The sequence below is a fragment of the Acinonyx jubatus genome, chromosome B3 (genome assembly GCF_027475565.1).
Source record: "Acinonyx jubatus isolate Ajub_Pintada_27869175 chromosome B3, VMU_Ajub_asm_v1.0, whole genome shotgun sequence".
NCBI lineage: Eukaryota > Metazoa > Chordata > Mammalia > Carnivora > Felidae > Acinonyx > Acinonyx jubatus.
The window spans coordinates 3066531-3081385 of record NC_069386.1 but is presented as its reverse complement, the minus strand read 5'-3'; the positions used below and the strand labels follow the sequence as shown (position 1 = coordinate 3081385).

The 14855-nt window shown below is 42.6% G+C and overlaps 1 protein-coding gene across 6 annotated transcripts in view; it reads left to right on the top strand.

The window, feature by feature from the left end:
- Positions 1 to 14855, top strand: part of ADAMTSL3 (ADAMTS like 3) — a 350744-nt gene that overhangs the window by 247745 nt on the left and 88144 nt on the right. For all 6 annotated transcript variants that reach the window (XM_053223471.1, XM_053223476.1, XM_027068223.2 and 3 more), the window contains one exon: positions 2695 to 2824. In XM_053223471.1, coding sequence (XP_053079446.1) covers positions 2695 to 2824 — 130 coding nt within the window. The remainder of the gene's footprint in view (positions 1 to 2694; positions 2825 to 14855) is intronic.

Below are 14855 nucleotides of genomic sequence, written 5' to 3'. Positions count from 1 at the left end.
TGTAATCCATTCTGTCTTTCTGACCTAGCAGTTATGTAGGGACTGACTTTTGGAAAATTCTAATGGTTGGATTTGAGCAGTCAATTGGCTCCTATTCATTTATCGCTGGACTCTGTTGTGGTCAGAGAATGTTACCTGCTTCTGGCTTTTGGAACTCACTGCAGTTTGCCTTATAATCTGATGTAGGACCAGTTTTTGTTAATGTTCCATTGGTGCTTCAAAAGAGCATATTACATCTATTTCTAGGGCCCAGGGCTACTTGGTTGTTAAATTAACATACTTTTCTTACTCATTTTTTCATATTTATTTTACAACTTGATGTATCAAATACTGGATAGTAATTGAAAGGTTCTGACTAGATTTCTTCATTGTTCTTGGTATTTCTTAGAGAGAGAGAAAGAAAGAAATAAAGAGAGAGAGAGAGAGAGTGAATAGATTTCTTCATTGTTCTTGGTATTTCTTAGAAAGAGGGAGAGGAAGAGAGAGAGAGAGAAAAAGAGGGAGGGAGAGAGAGAGAGAGGGAGAATGACTAGATTTCTTCATTGTTCTTGGTATTATTTCTTCTTCTTCTTCTTCTTCTTCTTCTTCTTCTTCTTCTTCTTCTTCTTCTTCTTCTTCTTTGAGAGAGAGAGAGAGAGAGAGGGAGAGAGAGGGAGAGGGAGAGAGAGAGAATTATGTTATTTGGCATGTTGAATCAGTCAAGACTTGTGAACAAGGAGCCCAACTCACTCTAACCTTCAACAGAAGGAAATGTGTCAGTTCATTTATTGGCTCCATTTCTCTTTTTAGAGTCCCTTTTCCCCCCTCATCATTAATTCATTTCTTGACGAAGGCTTTGAATATTATTTCTGCTCCAAAGAGACCCTCTCGTCATGACGCTGTAGAAGGTCAAGTGTGAATTGAAGGGTGTTGCTTCATGCTTCCAAAAGGATTTGTTAGGAAAATTACACCATGATTTCAACACTTTGTTTTATAGCTTCTAAACACATCACGATTGTCACCCAAATTTTGCCAAGTAAAAGGTGAAGCAAACTTATATTTTTTTATGTTTACTTTTGAAGGTAAAGGTTTTATCAAGCCTCTTGAAGTGAAAAGCCTTTAGGTCGAGTATGTGGGATAGAAGATACTCTTGTGGCTGCCCTTGGAAATACATTTTTGTAGCCGTGTCCCCTTTGTATCTCAAGTTAGCCAGTATGTATTAAAAAGTAGTTCGTGGGAGATCCTTGGAGGTTTAAGACTGCATCCTGCCATGGCCGGAAACATAAGATTACAACTATAGAAAGGAGAAAACATAGCAGAAAGCACTGCACAACACACGTGTATATTTTATATATTCTTTTGGCCTATTCTGCATTCTGTAAAATATTGTAAAACGGATGAATTGAGACATGGCATTTGGAAGGAGAACCACAGTCTTCAAACATAATGGAACACACATTCTTGCATGAAACTGAATACATTTGCATATTTCAAATAGTATAGTCCGTTGCTGTTGCAATTTTCATTTGATTTTTTTTTCATCAAAACTTTGATTTATATTTCGTTCTCAGTTCTGATTTTTCAGTGATTCTTTTTGTGTCAACAGACAAAGAATAGTGGTTGGGACGCGGGCTTTGGGGTCAGACAGAGCTGGCTGGCCTCAAAGGAAAAACATGCCTGTGGGGGCTCCTATTTGCACAGTCTCTGCCTTGACCGGTTGACTGTATTGTATTTTGGAATCTCTGGAGTACAGAGAAAGAGCACTCACGTAGGAGATAGGAAATCTAACTTTTTTTAATGTTTATTTATTTTTGAGAGACAGAGAGACAGAGCGCAAGCAGGGGAGGGGCAGAGAGAGAGGGAGACACAGAATCCAAAGCAGGCTCCAGGCTCCGAGCTCTCAGCACAGAGCCCGACGCGGGGCTCGAACTCACAAACTGTGAGATCATGGCCTGAGCCGAAGTCGGACGTTTAACTGACGGAGCCCCCCACGCACCCCTCTAATTTTTAGTTTTGAGTCTACCATTTTTTGCTGCCTTAATTTCTCTCTAGGCTTCAATTTTCCTTATTATTAAATTAATGAGATGGAGATAATGATACCATTCTTTGGACCTCCCAAGATTCCCGTGGGCCCAAACGGTGCCCGCGAAAGCACTTCGTACACGCCAGAGCGCTTTCCCGATGGGAGGTATTACTGTTGTTTCTGCCGGCGATGGCAATATCACAAAGTATAGTAATAGCGAACAGGAGTTCAGACCATAATGAACGCTGGAGTAAGGATTGTACATCAAAGTTAGCACGTATGCAGTGACATAGAAAAAATGTCACTCTTTCGCGGCTGACGTGAAAATCCCTCTCCGGGAACTACTAGTGTGTGGTTTGGAGAACACTTGGGTGGTTCGGTTGGGGGGACTTGGATTGGGAACACAGGTAAGTCTGCAGGTAGACGGGGAGTCGGGATGTCCTTTCATGTTTCAAGGTGAGTATATTTGGGCGGAGAGGGTAGTGGTGCTGAGTTGAAAAGGTGACTGAGAGAATATTAAAGACTGGAAGCCTTTGAAAGATGCCCAGTCTGCACGTGCACCCTGAAATGCAGCCCACAGCCAAGCGATACACTCAAAAGGCAATGGCTAAAGAAGTCCCAAGACCCTGTTTTCCCCCCACAGTGAGTTATTCTAAGTCACTTGCATTTGTTTTCCTCTTCCCAACCTCCAGGCCATCAAGAAGCGATAGCCGTGTGCTTACACACCCAGACCCAGCAGACAGTCAGTGACACCTTGTGTGATATGGTCCACCGCCCTCCTCCGATGAGCCAGGCTTGCAACCCGGAACCCTGCCCGCCCAGGTACGTGCTGCCCTGCGCTCCTGGGACACTGCGCCAAAGGGAACACCCTGTCCTGCAGAGACCCCCACGTGTGCACAGAGGCTTGTAGGTGTACCCGAGGTAGGTCACCTAGCCTACGTTCTGTATTTGTTGAATGACTGAGTGATCTCCTACTCGTTACCTAGAATTCACCCCATGTTGGTTATTATCCTTCCCACTGACTTGCCTTAGATCATACGTTGTGGGGTGTGATCTTGTAAGCCCCAAAGAATAGGTGAGGTTGTCTTATTTGGTTTCCTTGGTCTGAAAGGTTGACCCTGAAAGTTAATCTTCTTCCTTGCTTAAGTCCGTAGAAGATCCTGGGGAGGTTTCTTGGAAGGGAGGGTAGATTTTCCTCATGTTGCGCTCTCCCCGGGTGTTGCTGGCTGCAGAGGATTTTGACTCAGCAGCATTAGTTTCTCGCACAAGAACTTCCAGGATCCAACCCCCAGTTTTTTCCTTCTTCTCTCCCAACCCTTTGTTGTCTTGGTCATACTTCCATGATAAGAATCAGTTGCCCAAAATATCTATATTTTAGACAATAAAATAGGGATAAGAGTAATATCTTATTCCCAGTCAGCTCCCCTCCCTCTTTGCCAGATTCTCTGAACCACCTCTTGGTACGTGTCGCCCATCTAATGAGGCACCTTTAGCCCCCAAAGTCAAGTTTGCTACGTCTAGGACCCTAAGTGACTGAAGAAGGTCATTGTGTTCCTCCGGCCATACTGGCTGGCATAAGGACAGGTGTATTTTATGTCTATTCAGGAAATAAGTCTGATTCTGGAATTCTCTTGACCCTTCTCATTTTGATTCCATGAAATGTGTTGGCTGTGATGTAAAAACTCCTGCCTTGATGGTCTGAGGGTGATGGGGTAGGGATGGAATAAGCCAGGGCACCCTAGGAATCCAGCCCTCCCCATCCTACGGGTGGGCCCTTTCCTTCTGAATCTGCGTCTCCAACCTGCACGCTCTCAGGAGGAGGGCCTGCCCCTGTGTGCGTTTCATCTTCGGTGAGGACACCCCTGCGAAGAGCCAGGCACAGTGTTTCGTACCCATTACCGTATTTCTGACTTCCGTCGTAGGCCGAGGAGATGCCAGGGACTTCCTGACTTGTGTTCCAGCCATCTTGTTGTGCTCTTCTGTGCTCCGCTGGGAAGCAGTTAGGACCTAGGCCCAGAAACAGCACAGGGAAATGTGCTTCCCCGCTCTCCCCCACCCCTGCCCACCCTGGGCTTGCTGCGTTGTAGAACCATCCAAGATTGCAGAAGAGACGTACAGGAGGGGTTTGGGGAAGGTCTGCTCTAACTCCTGCTCAGGGTGCCCACTTCGCAAAGTGTGTTCTGAGCTTTCCAAGGGCATCGAGCACATCAAGTGGATGTGCTGTTCTGAGCGCACATCCACTTCTATGGCACTTACGCTATTTGTATAAACCCTCAACACCCAAATCACCTGTCCAGGGTTCTCAGCCGTTGGAACCAGTGACTCAGACGGTCTTGGAAAAGCCAGGGTTTCTGTTTTCCTTCCCTGACACATCCCTCCCCTGAGGCTCTGTAGGTGGAAGCGGACAGCTGTCTGTCTGACCTGGAGTAAGGGACAAGGGGAAACAGTGAGGGGAAGAAGCGTACTTTACTCTCCCGACATGTTTTCCCCTGAGGTTGGAATCAGGCGCGAGCTCCCCTTTCTCTGCACCAGCCGTCTTTCTGGAAAGAGGACTATAAACGAAGTGATTTGGAATTTATACCAGGTTTAAATGGTGAGTGCAGTTTGGCGAAGCACACGGCTCCACAGCCATAAACAGAGAAGGGTAAAAAGAAGAAAATATTACCCCCCAGATTTGGAGTGTGCTTTATTTCTGGTTTCAAGTCTCATTCCGTATCAACATAAGGTTGTGTCTTTTTCAACACTCATTCCACATCAACATAAGGTTAGTCTTCACCCAGTTGTGTCTTTTCTTTCTAGGCCCAGTCATTGGCAGGTGAGGCCATGGGGACAAGTGGACAGGTGGACAATTAAGCAGAAAATGGAAACAGGAGGGGTTTGCACAGCACAGGGGTCGGGGGCGGGGCTGACGCCACTGTTGTAAAAACAGGTTGTAAAAACAACCCGGTTCCTGATCTTGCTCTGAAAGTGAAGACAGCCCTAGTGGGTCCTCGTACAAGTTTTTTAGGGGGAAAAAATGAATATACAAAACAATCCATTCTGTCTTCATTCTACAAATGAGTCTGCGCAACTGCAGTCGCCACCTACATTTGGTTCAGTGTTAGGTAAAAAGTCGATTCCTTACGTATTAGTGTGATTTTTAAAGACTAAATCCAAATCAGACATTTCCCTCTATCTATTCTATTTATCCTAAAATTTGAGGTCCTTCTTAAAGTGGCCTTTTCTGGTTTCATTTCTCCTCTGGTGACACGGACATGATTCATGCTGATTTATCCCCTAACATCTCATAAACTTGTCCTGTCCATTCCTCACTGCCCCTGCCCTCGTTCAGCTGTGTTTTGCGTGATCTGTTTCAGCAGTTTCTGCATAAACTCCTGCCTCTCGTGTTTCCTGCTCTGGTCCATGACCTTGAAAGATCTTTCTAAGTCGTGGTGACCATGTCAAGCCCCCAGGTGAAACCCTTCAGCACCTTTCCTCACCTGGGGATTAAAACGCCACACTCTTTACTTTGGCATATGGAGGAGTCTCCTGGGACTACCTCGGACTAGGGGGCTTAATCAGCAGGAACGTATTGTCTCAGTCCTGGAGGCTGGGGAGTCTGAGATCAAGTGCTGGCAGGGTCGACTCCTGCTGAGGCTGGGAGGGAGAACCTGGTCCAGGTCTCTCTCCTGGCTCTTGGTAGCCGCCGTCGTTCCTTGGCTCACAGATGCTATTCGCCCTGTGTTTCCGTGTTGTCTTCCTCCTGTTTGTCTCTTTGTCCAAATGTCCCCTTTTTATTGGGACAGCCCTCATATTGGATCGGGGCCCATTCTAATGACATCATCTAAGTTGATCATTGGCAAAGACCCTCTTTCCAAATAAGGTCACGTTTACAGGTACTAGGACTCAAAGCTTCGACAACTTTTAGGGGGAAGCAATCCAATCCGCTACAGCCTATAAAGTCCTTTGTGACCCTGGTTTTAGGTTTGAACCCTGTCTCCCATCACTACCACCCTCACTGCGGGCGTGTGCACACACACGCACATGCACACGCATGCAGAGGAACTTCCTCAGCAGCCATGGTGAATTTTCACCATGACCCACGCTCATGTTTGTTCATGCCTTCAGACCTTTGCACGTGCCAGGCCCACTGTCTGGAGCCCTTTTCTACCATGAAACAAGTTTATTCTCTCCCCGGGGAAGTGATCGCTTCTCACTGGTACAATGAAGTCCAATAGAATGAGAGGTGGGACCCTCATCTGAGACCCTTGTTAGAGGGGAGCTCTTAGGAGTGGAGAGAGGACCGGGGGTGGGTCAGGGGCGGCACCCCCGCTCGACCCCCTCCGGCAGTTTCAGAAGGTGCCTAGCCCTCCGGGCTGAGCTTCTCCATCTGAGTAACGATGGGAGATGCTGCACATTGTGACCCCCAAGGTCCTTTCGGTGCCGGCCTTTCACTGTAGAGGGTGCTTTCAGGTTGCGTTTTTCACTCACATCTTCAGAACTATGCCTAGACCCTTGAGTCTACTCATGAGTAGTTGGAAATGCTCAGGGCTCATTTTAGTTCTAAGAACAACAGCCTTCCCTTGACCTGCCCAGGAGGTCACGGCAGGGTTGAGCTCAGTCTGCGGTACTGCTCTTTCTTTGCTTGCTGAGCCAGAGCAGGATTTAGGAACAAGTCCGGACCTTGTTTCTTAAGGCTGCTGAGGGACGCACGCTGGTGTGCCCTGTGTGCAGCAGAGCCTCTGTCCCCTCTTTGCTGTGCCTCAGCAACAACGATTGCACGTCTTCTTCAGCCGCGTCTTGCCCACAGAGCTTCCAAGCTAGGAATAATAGAGCACACGATATGTCTTGGCCTCTTTGCAAAATTAAGAGTCTGTTTTTATGTGAAGGGAAACACTCTTCCTCGCTTCAAAATTGCAAATTTAATAAACTTTTCGAGCGTTGAGAGTTATGTTGGAAAAAGCCCAGCAGAGACAAAGGGTCGGTGCCAAAGTAAAGGTAAGTTTACAAAAATGTTTTAGGTTCTAGAAACCAGTGGTGTAGGAATAACAGGAACAGGGTGTTGCGTAATATTTTCCACACAAATATTTACTGACTCCAAGGGCAATAGCAGTAAAATATCACCCCAGGGTGGAACTTACCACTGAGATTGGGTTGGACAGTCAGTGGATCTTTATTTACCCAAAGGCAAATGCATTTGATGTATTTGCCTAGACTCTCCAAGGTGGGGTGTTGTATGTTTATTTGCTCTTATGGGGTTACTCCCCCTGGTCTATGCTATAACTGCTGAGTGTCTGCTATTTATGGAGTTTGCTTTTTCCAGGAGCGAGCCAGCAGCTTGCAGAAACAGGCAAGGTTACATAATGGTCCCACTCATCTGAGGAAGGCTTTCTTCTCTGACAGCAGTCAGCACTGCTAGGGAGGGAGGTCAGAAAGCAAGAGGCAAGACGGATGTGTTCCTCCACCTACTTGTTACCCAGTTCTTGAACTTGAAAAAATTCTGTATTTAGCCCATTGTCTGTTAAGAAGAAACCGCTACCCATTTCTTGATTAATAGTGGTTTCATTTCCAGTCCCTTGTGCCTCTGGTGGCTTCTTCTAGCTCCATACTTTCGTGAAAGATGAATATCCGAAGTCACTCCAAGTAAGTTGTACATCTAAGCCGAATTATAGTGAGACAATGTCCTTTTAGTTACTTACCCATGTGGCTCAATTATCATCAAAATGTGATGTATATATCTACTGTTGGTGATTGCCCTCACCTCGAAAGCTACTGGAAATTTATATCTAAAATCACATTCTAATTACTAGGTATCCAACGGAGATAGTGTTTTAATTTTACATTCTGTTCCAAATACAGATTGATGATCGATGCTGTATAAGAATAGGGAAATTAAAACAATATACCCAGGGGAAAGTCATGAAAAGAACTATCTGGGCCAGGAAAGGGACGGAAGTGTGAAGTGATGAGTGGAAACAGACCTGTGGTTCTTGAGGGCTTGAGGCCCCAAAGCCGTTGGGGTACGTGAGAATTCAGTGCCTATGGAGAGGAGGGACTGAATACCTTCCTTTTGATTGATTAAGAAGGAACCACCTCCACTGTTTCTTTGCAGGAAAAAGGTACTGCCGAGCACAGCCTGAAGCCATTGTGTGAAGGCTGTGTGCTTGGGGAGACAGAGGACAGACAATGATACAAGCCCAGATTACATGTTAGCTCGGTGGTTGGACTCCCAGTGCCCTTGCTGTGCTTTTGTGCCATGTTGTCCACGCAAGACTTGGTTCCAGACTGGAGATCCTGGAGGGCTAGATGGAGACAAGCAAAACTGTAGACAGAGAAGGGTTAAGGGTCAGAGAAAAGGATAAAGGGAGATGAGGAAAGAGAAACCTTCCTCCACGTTGAGCCTGCAAAATGAAATTCCAAAGCACATGAAGAAATCTAATGCTAATGAAGATAGTCACTGGCATCAGCAGCTGAAAGGTGAATTCACTCCAGAAGAAATCAAAATACCAGAACAATCCAAAAAAGACTTTAAATATTACTAAGATCTTTGGTGATATAAATTGGTAAATAACATCCATGTGAAGAACTGGAAATTACAAAATAGACATAGGCAGAAATGTGGTAAGAATAGGTGAGTCTTAAAAAGAACCAATTAGAGGCATGCCTGGCTGGCTTAGTTGGTTAAGCGGCCAACCTTGGCGAGGGTCATGATCTCTCAGTATGTAAGTTCCAGCCCCACACTGGACTCTGTGTTGACAGCTCAGAGCCTGGAGCCTGCTTCAGATTCCATGTCTCCCTTTCTCTCTGCCCCTCCCCTACTTGTGCTCACTCTCTCTCTCTCAAAAATAAATAAACATTAAAGAAGAACCAATGAGATAACCTAGAATTAATTCTTTTTTATTTATTTTGAGATATAGAGCGTGAGCAGCAGAGAGGCAGAGAGAGAGGGAGAGAGAATCCCAAACAGACTCCATACTGTCAGTGCAGAGCCTCACATGGGGCTCAATCTCACAGTATGTCCACTTCATTATAAGCAGCTCAAGTCATATGCTTATCTGTTGGATCATGGTCAGATGTTCCACCATAGTGAGGCTTTTAGTATCTAAAAGGGCCCGGGACTAGGCAGGATCTGTTTCTTAAAAGGAACTTTGCAACATTATAAAAAGGTAAATTTTAAGTTATATAAAGTATATCTCAATAAAGCTGTTCTTCAAAAAGGGAGAATGAAACATTTAATACTTTACTATGGTTGCATTTTCATTTTTGTTTTCTCTGGAGTTTATAATTGCCTTCATTTTTTTTTTTTTTGTTTTCTTAGTTCCTATGATCCTGTCATTAATTTATTCTCAAAATATCTACCAGGGTTTAACTATCCTTGCAGTGCATTCAAATACATCATGTATTCTGTTACATCATTTTCTTGGGGATATCCCTCTCAGAGCACTTCCTCTTCCTGCTCCAAATTGGACTGGTTGCTCCTTCCTAAACAGCTTTTGTGTCCTTTCACTCTCATATTGAGGGTTCCTTGCATCTCTTTTACATTGGATTCTTTGTTTTCCACCCTTCATGTTCCATGCTTTCCTCTTTCTTAGGCTGTTCACTATTTTTTGTTGGAGCACATAAATCCAGGAGCTTCCCAAGAAAGCTAGGGATTAAGTTTTTGCTCTTGAATATCTGGAAATGTTCTATTACACCTTAATCTTTTGCCTGGGTGTAGATTTCAAAGTTGCATATCATTTTCTCTCAAAAAAAATTTTTTTTGAGACACAGAGAGAGCAAGAGAGCACATGTGTGTGAGCAATTAGGGGAGGGGTAGAGAGAGAGGGAGAGAGAGAAGATCAAGCATTCTCCATGCCCAATACTGAGCCTGACTCGAGGCTGGATGCCAGGACTCTGAGATCATGACCTGAGCTGAAATCCAGAGTTGGACACTTAGCTGACTGAGCCCAGGTGTCCTCCAAACAATTTCTTGAAGCATTGCTCCATTCATTGAGTTCTAACATCCAGTGCTGCTTTGAGAACTGCTTTGCCACGTAGATCCCTCATCATCCGCGCAGACCTGTTTTATTACCTCTGGAAGACAGTGGAACAATGTCATATGCTTTGGCGTAGCTCATTGTTATCTTTTGTGCTGGGAAATTGGGAGGGGCTTTAAAATCCTAATACTTCTTTCCATTTTGGGAAATTTTCTCGAGTTATTCTTTTCTTCTGCTTTTTAAATGAACCTCCCGTTGTATAATGTTGGACTTTCTGAACTGACCCATTCAGTTCAAAGAAGAACTTTGCATTTCTTCTATTCCTACTTTTTGAGAGTTATCTTTACTTCTATTTCTCAATTGATTGGTTACATTTTTATTTAGTTATTTTTAATTTATACAGGTCTTTTTGGTTCTCTTTAGGTTCCTAGTACCTTTTTAAACAACATCCTGTTTTCATTTCGTGAATACAGTATCTTTTGTTTCTTGAGAATATGAATTATGAAGTTTTTATTTTATATTAGTTTTGTTTTCTTTTGTACCTTGCATTCTGTCTGTTTTCTCCTGTATGCCTGTTTTGGTTTCTTTTTTCTTAGATGTTTTAATTAAGTATTTTGTGTTCCTTGACTATTCATTTAAGTATGATGTATTAAAAAAGGCAGATTGGAAGCCCTGTGTATATGGACAGAATTTGTTGAGTGGTAGGCTTCACTCTAGAGTGATCTAGATGGGCTGCTTCATAGGGAGACCTTCTGAATTTGATTTTTGCTCTCAAGCTAGTTAATGTTTCTTTTTTTTCCTTTTTTATTGAATATCTTTTAATTTATTTATTTTTTAAATTTACATCCAAGTTAGTTAGCATATAGTGCAACAACGATTTCAGGAGTAGACTCCTTAGTGCCCCTTCCCCATTTAGCCCATCCCCCCTCTCACAACCCCTCCAGTAACCATCTGTTTGTTCTCCATATTTAAGAGTCTCTTATGTTTTATCCCACTCCCTGTTTTTATATTACTTTTGCTTCCCTTCCCTTATGTTCCTCTGTTTTGTATCTTAAAGTCCTCATATGAGTGAAGTCATAGGATTTTTGTCTTTCTCTGACTAATTTCACTTAGCATAATACCCACTGGTTCCATCCACGTAGTTGCAAATGGTAGGATTTCGTTCTTTTTGATTGCCGAGGAATACTCCATTGTGTGTGTGTGTGCGTGTGTGTGTGTATAGTGCTGCTATAAACATTGGGGTGCGTGTGTCCCTTCGAAACAGCACACCTGTATTGCATGGATAAATACCTAGTAATGCAATTGCTGGGTCATAGGGTAGTTTAATTTTTTGAAGAATCTCCATACGGTTTTCCAGAATGGATACACCAGTTTGCATTCCCACCAGTGGTGCAAAAGAGATCCACTTTCTCCGCATCCTCACCAACCTCTGTTGTTGCCAGAGTTGTTAATGTTAGCCATTCTGACAGGTATGAGGTGGTGTCTCATTGTGATTTTGATTTGTGTTTTCATGATGATGAATGATGTTGAGTATTTTTTCATGTGTTGGTTGGCCATCTGGATGTCTTCTTTGGAGAAGTGTCTGTTCATGTCTCTTGCCCATTTCTTCACTGGATTATTTGTTTTTTGGGTGTTAAGTTCTTTATAGATTTTGGATACTAAAGCTTTATCTGATATGTCATTTGCAAGTATCTTCTCCCATTCTGTCAGTTGCCTTTTAGTTTTGCTCATTGCTTCCTTCACTGTGCAGAAGCTTTTTATCTTGATGAGGTCCCAATAGTTCATTTTTGCTTTTGTTTCCCTTGCCTCCAGAGACACGTTGAGTAAGAAGTTCCTGCGGCCAAGGTCAAAGAGGTTTTTACCTGCTTTCTCCTGATGGCTTCCTGTCTAACATTTAGGTCTTTCATCCATTTTGAGTTTGTTTTTGTGTAGCTGGTTAATGTTTCTAGTGAGGATTTCTCCAACCTTTTGTCTGCATGGGAAAAGGATACAAGTCTGACTGGAAGTATTTTCTCTGAGCCAAGACAGAAGAACTCTAATGGTCTCACCTGGCAATACGTAGATCCTCACTTATTCCTCATTCTTAGTACAGTCCCCCACTTTTTGCTCTTTGCCAAGTCCTTAAGTAAGTCCCTCGACCTTCTGTTGGGTGTGGGAGAATAAATCGCCTTCATGCCTCAGACATGCAAAAGGATTTCAGGTTTATATAGACTTTAAGTGAATCACTTTCAGTGAATTTTCGCTTCAGCTATGCCCCAGTTTTAGACATATGTTGTGTCTGATCTTTTCATGGCTTCTTGCTTTTGGACTTTCCCACAAATACCAGCTTAGTTTTCAGAGTTCTCCAGGCTGCTAAGTTAAACATCATTTTCCATCTTCTCTCCGGCTTACAAAATGTTTCAAATGCATCCCTGATAGTCTCTTTGTCTTTGTGGTTATATGCCTTTGTTTGACACCACTTTTATCCCTTTGCTCTCTTTTTAGTGGGTATTTTTGGGAGTGTGGGTGGAAGGAAACAGAAGGAAGCATATGCAATCAGTCTGCTATTTCCTGGATCATTATTAGCCCCTAAGAATAAAAAAAAAAAAACCCAACATAGTTACATTAAAGTTTTTTAAGACACTATAAAGATAAAGTGAGTATTATATTAAAACCAAATGTGGGAAATAGTACATGCTATACAAGTAGTGCTATTGTTATTTCTATTTCTTTAGGGGAGAATTCTGTCATCTGTTGAGTGTGTCTGCTCGCTTTCATGTCATTAATTTTTTTTCTCCTTGGACCTTTTGGTTTGCAAGCTCATATTGAATGGGAGTTACGTGTTCTTCTCTGGAGTTTTTGGCTTACCTGAATAAATACCTCTCCCCAAGAGCCTCAAATCAGAACCAGGTCTCATATTGCTTCCTTTAGGTTCTGATCCCAGGTGAGATTTTGCAGAACCCTTCCCAGATTATATGACAGTTTGGCGCAATAACCAGGCTCCAGTTATCTCCGTTCTTTTATGTTATCCCAGACAGCTGATCAATTTCAACCACACACACAGGCTACTTTTCTTCAGCCTTCAGTTATGGGTCAGGGAGTCTTGCCCACTGTGTTTCTAGAAAGGAGCCTAGCTTCAGTCACCCCCCCTCACTGTGGTGCCAGGTGTTTACTTTCCCCGTAGAAATTGGACTCCCAGCTGTTATGAAAAGTTTTCAATCCTGGCATCCACCAAACCTGGATAACCTTAGTCCGCTTCAGCACTGTTTCCATTTGATTTATGGTCTACTGAGATGTTTATTTTGTATGGGAAATTAGCTTGAGCCTTATGTCTTTCATTAACTGTTACTGCCTTTTGTTTTTTAAAGAGAGAAGGATGCAGATATCTTGCTCTATTCTCCTCCGCTGCCCCCACCACTACCATTTGCTTTTTTGGATGCACTTATTCAGATTAAGAAAGTTCTCAATCATGAATATTGGTGCAGTTATCAACTGTTTTTCACCCTCTATTGGAACAATCACATGATTTCTCTCCTATGTTTTGTTAATATCAAAAACACTGATTGATTTGCCAAGATGGAAGCCACTTTGCCTTCCAGGAATAATCCCAACTTGGTCACGATGTAATATTTATTTATCATTTCATTGGTAATATTTTGTTTAGGATTTATACATCTGTGTTTATGAGTGACATTGACCTAAATGAGTCAGGAAGTTTTCCCTCTTTTTCTATTTCTGGAGAATTTATATAAGGTTGGAATATTTATGCATTAAATGTTTAGTAGAATTTCTCCAAGGAAGCTGACACTTGAGCTTACTTTTCAAGTATTTTAAATTACACATTTAACCTAATAGATATAGAACTATTCATATTTCTCTCCATTTATGTGTTAGTTTGGTAAGTCGGTTTTTGTAGGAATATTTTCAGTCTATGTAAATTTTTTAATTTATTGACATATAGTGTTTTCCATTACACACTTATTCTCTTTATTTTTATTTTATTTTTTTAATGCTTATTGATTTTTGAGAGAGGGAGAGAGAAAGAGACAGACAGACAGACAGACAGACAGAGAGACAGAGGATCCAAAGCAGGCTCTGCACTGTGAGTGCTGAGCCTGATACGGGGCTCAACCTCATGAATCATGAGATCGTGCCCTGAGCTGAAGTGAGACACTTAACTGATTGAGCCACCCACGTGCCCTGTACTCTTTATTTTTAATGCCTTTGAGATCCCCTCTTAAATTCCTTTTGTTGGTAATTATGGATTATCTTTTTGTTCTTCCTAAATCACCATGAGTTTATCAATTTTATTAGTCTTTTGAAGGGGTAACTTTTGTTTTCTGGTCCATTCGTATCTGTTCTCATGTATTTTGTACCTCTCTTCTACTTTTTTTTGGGGGGGGGGTTAATGTACTGTTCTTTTTTTTAACTTCTTTGAAATGGATACTTAGGTTATGATTTTAAGCCTTTCTTTTTAATATATTCATTTAAGGCTATTGATTTTCTTCTAATCATGGCTTTAGCTGCATTCCACAGGTTTTAGCACTTTGTATTTTTATTAGCAAGTATCTAAAACATACTGTCTAATTTCCATTATGATTTCTTCTTTGATCCATGAGTAATTTAGATGATTATTTCTAAGTATTGGGATTGTCTCATATGGTTCCACTGTGGTCAAAAAAACATGCTATATTAATCAGCCCAAGCTGTGATAACAAAATGTCATAGATTGGATAGATTAAGCAAAAAATTATTTTCTCACAGTTCTGGAGGTTGGAAAGTCTAAGATCAAGGTGCTGGAAAGGGCACAGTTCTGATGAGAGCTCTCTTCCTGGCTTGAAGACACCTGCCTTTTTTCTGTGTCCTCCTGTTGGAGAGAGAGAAAGAGAGAGAGAGAGAGAGAGAGAGAGAGAACTCTG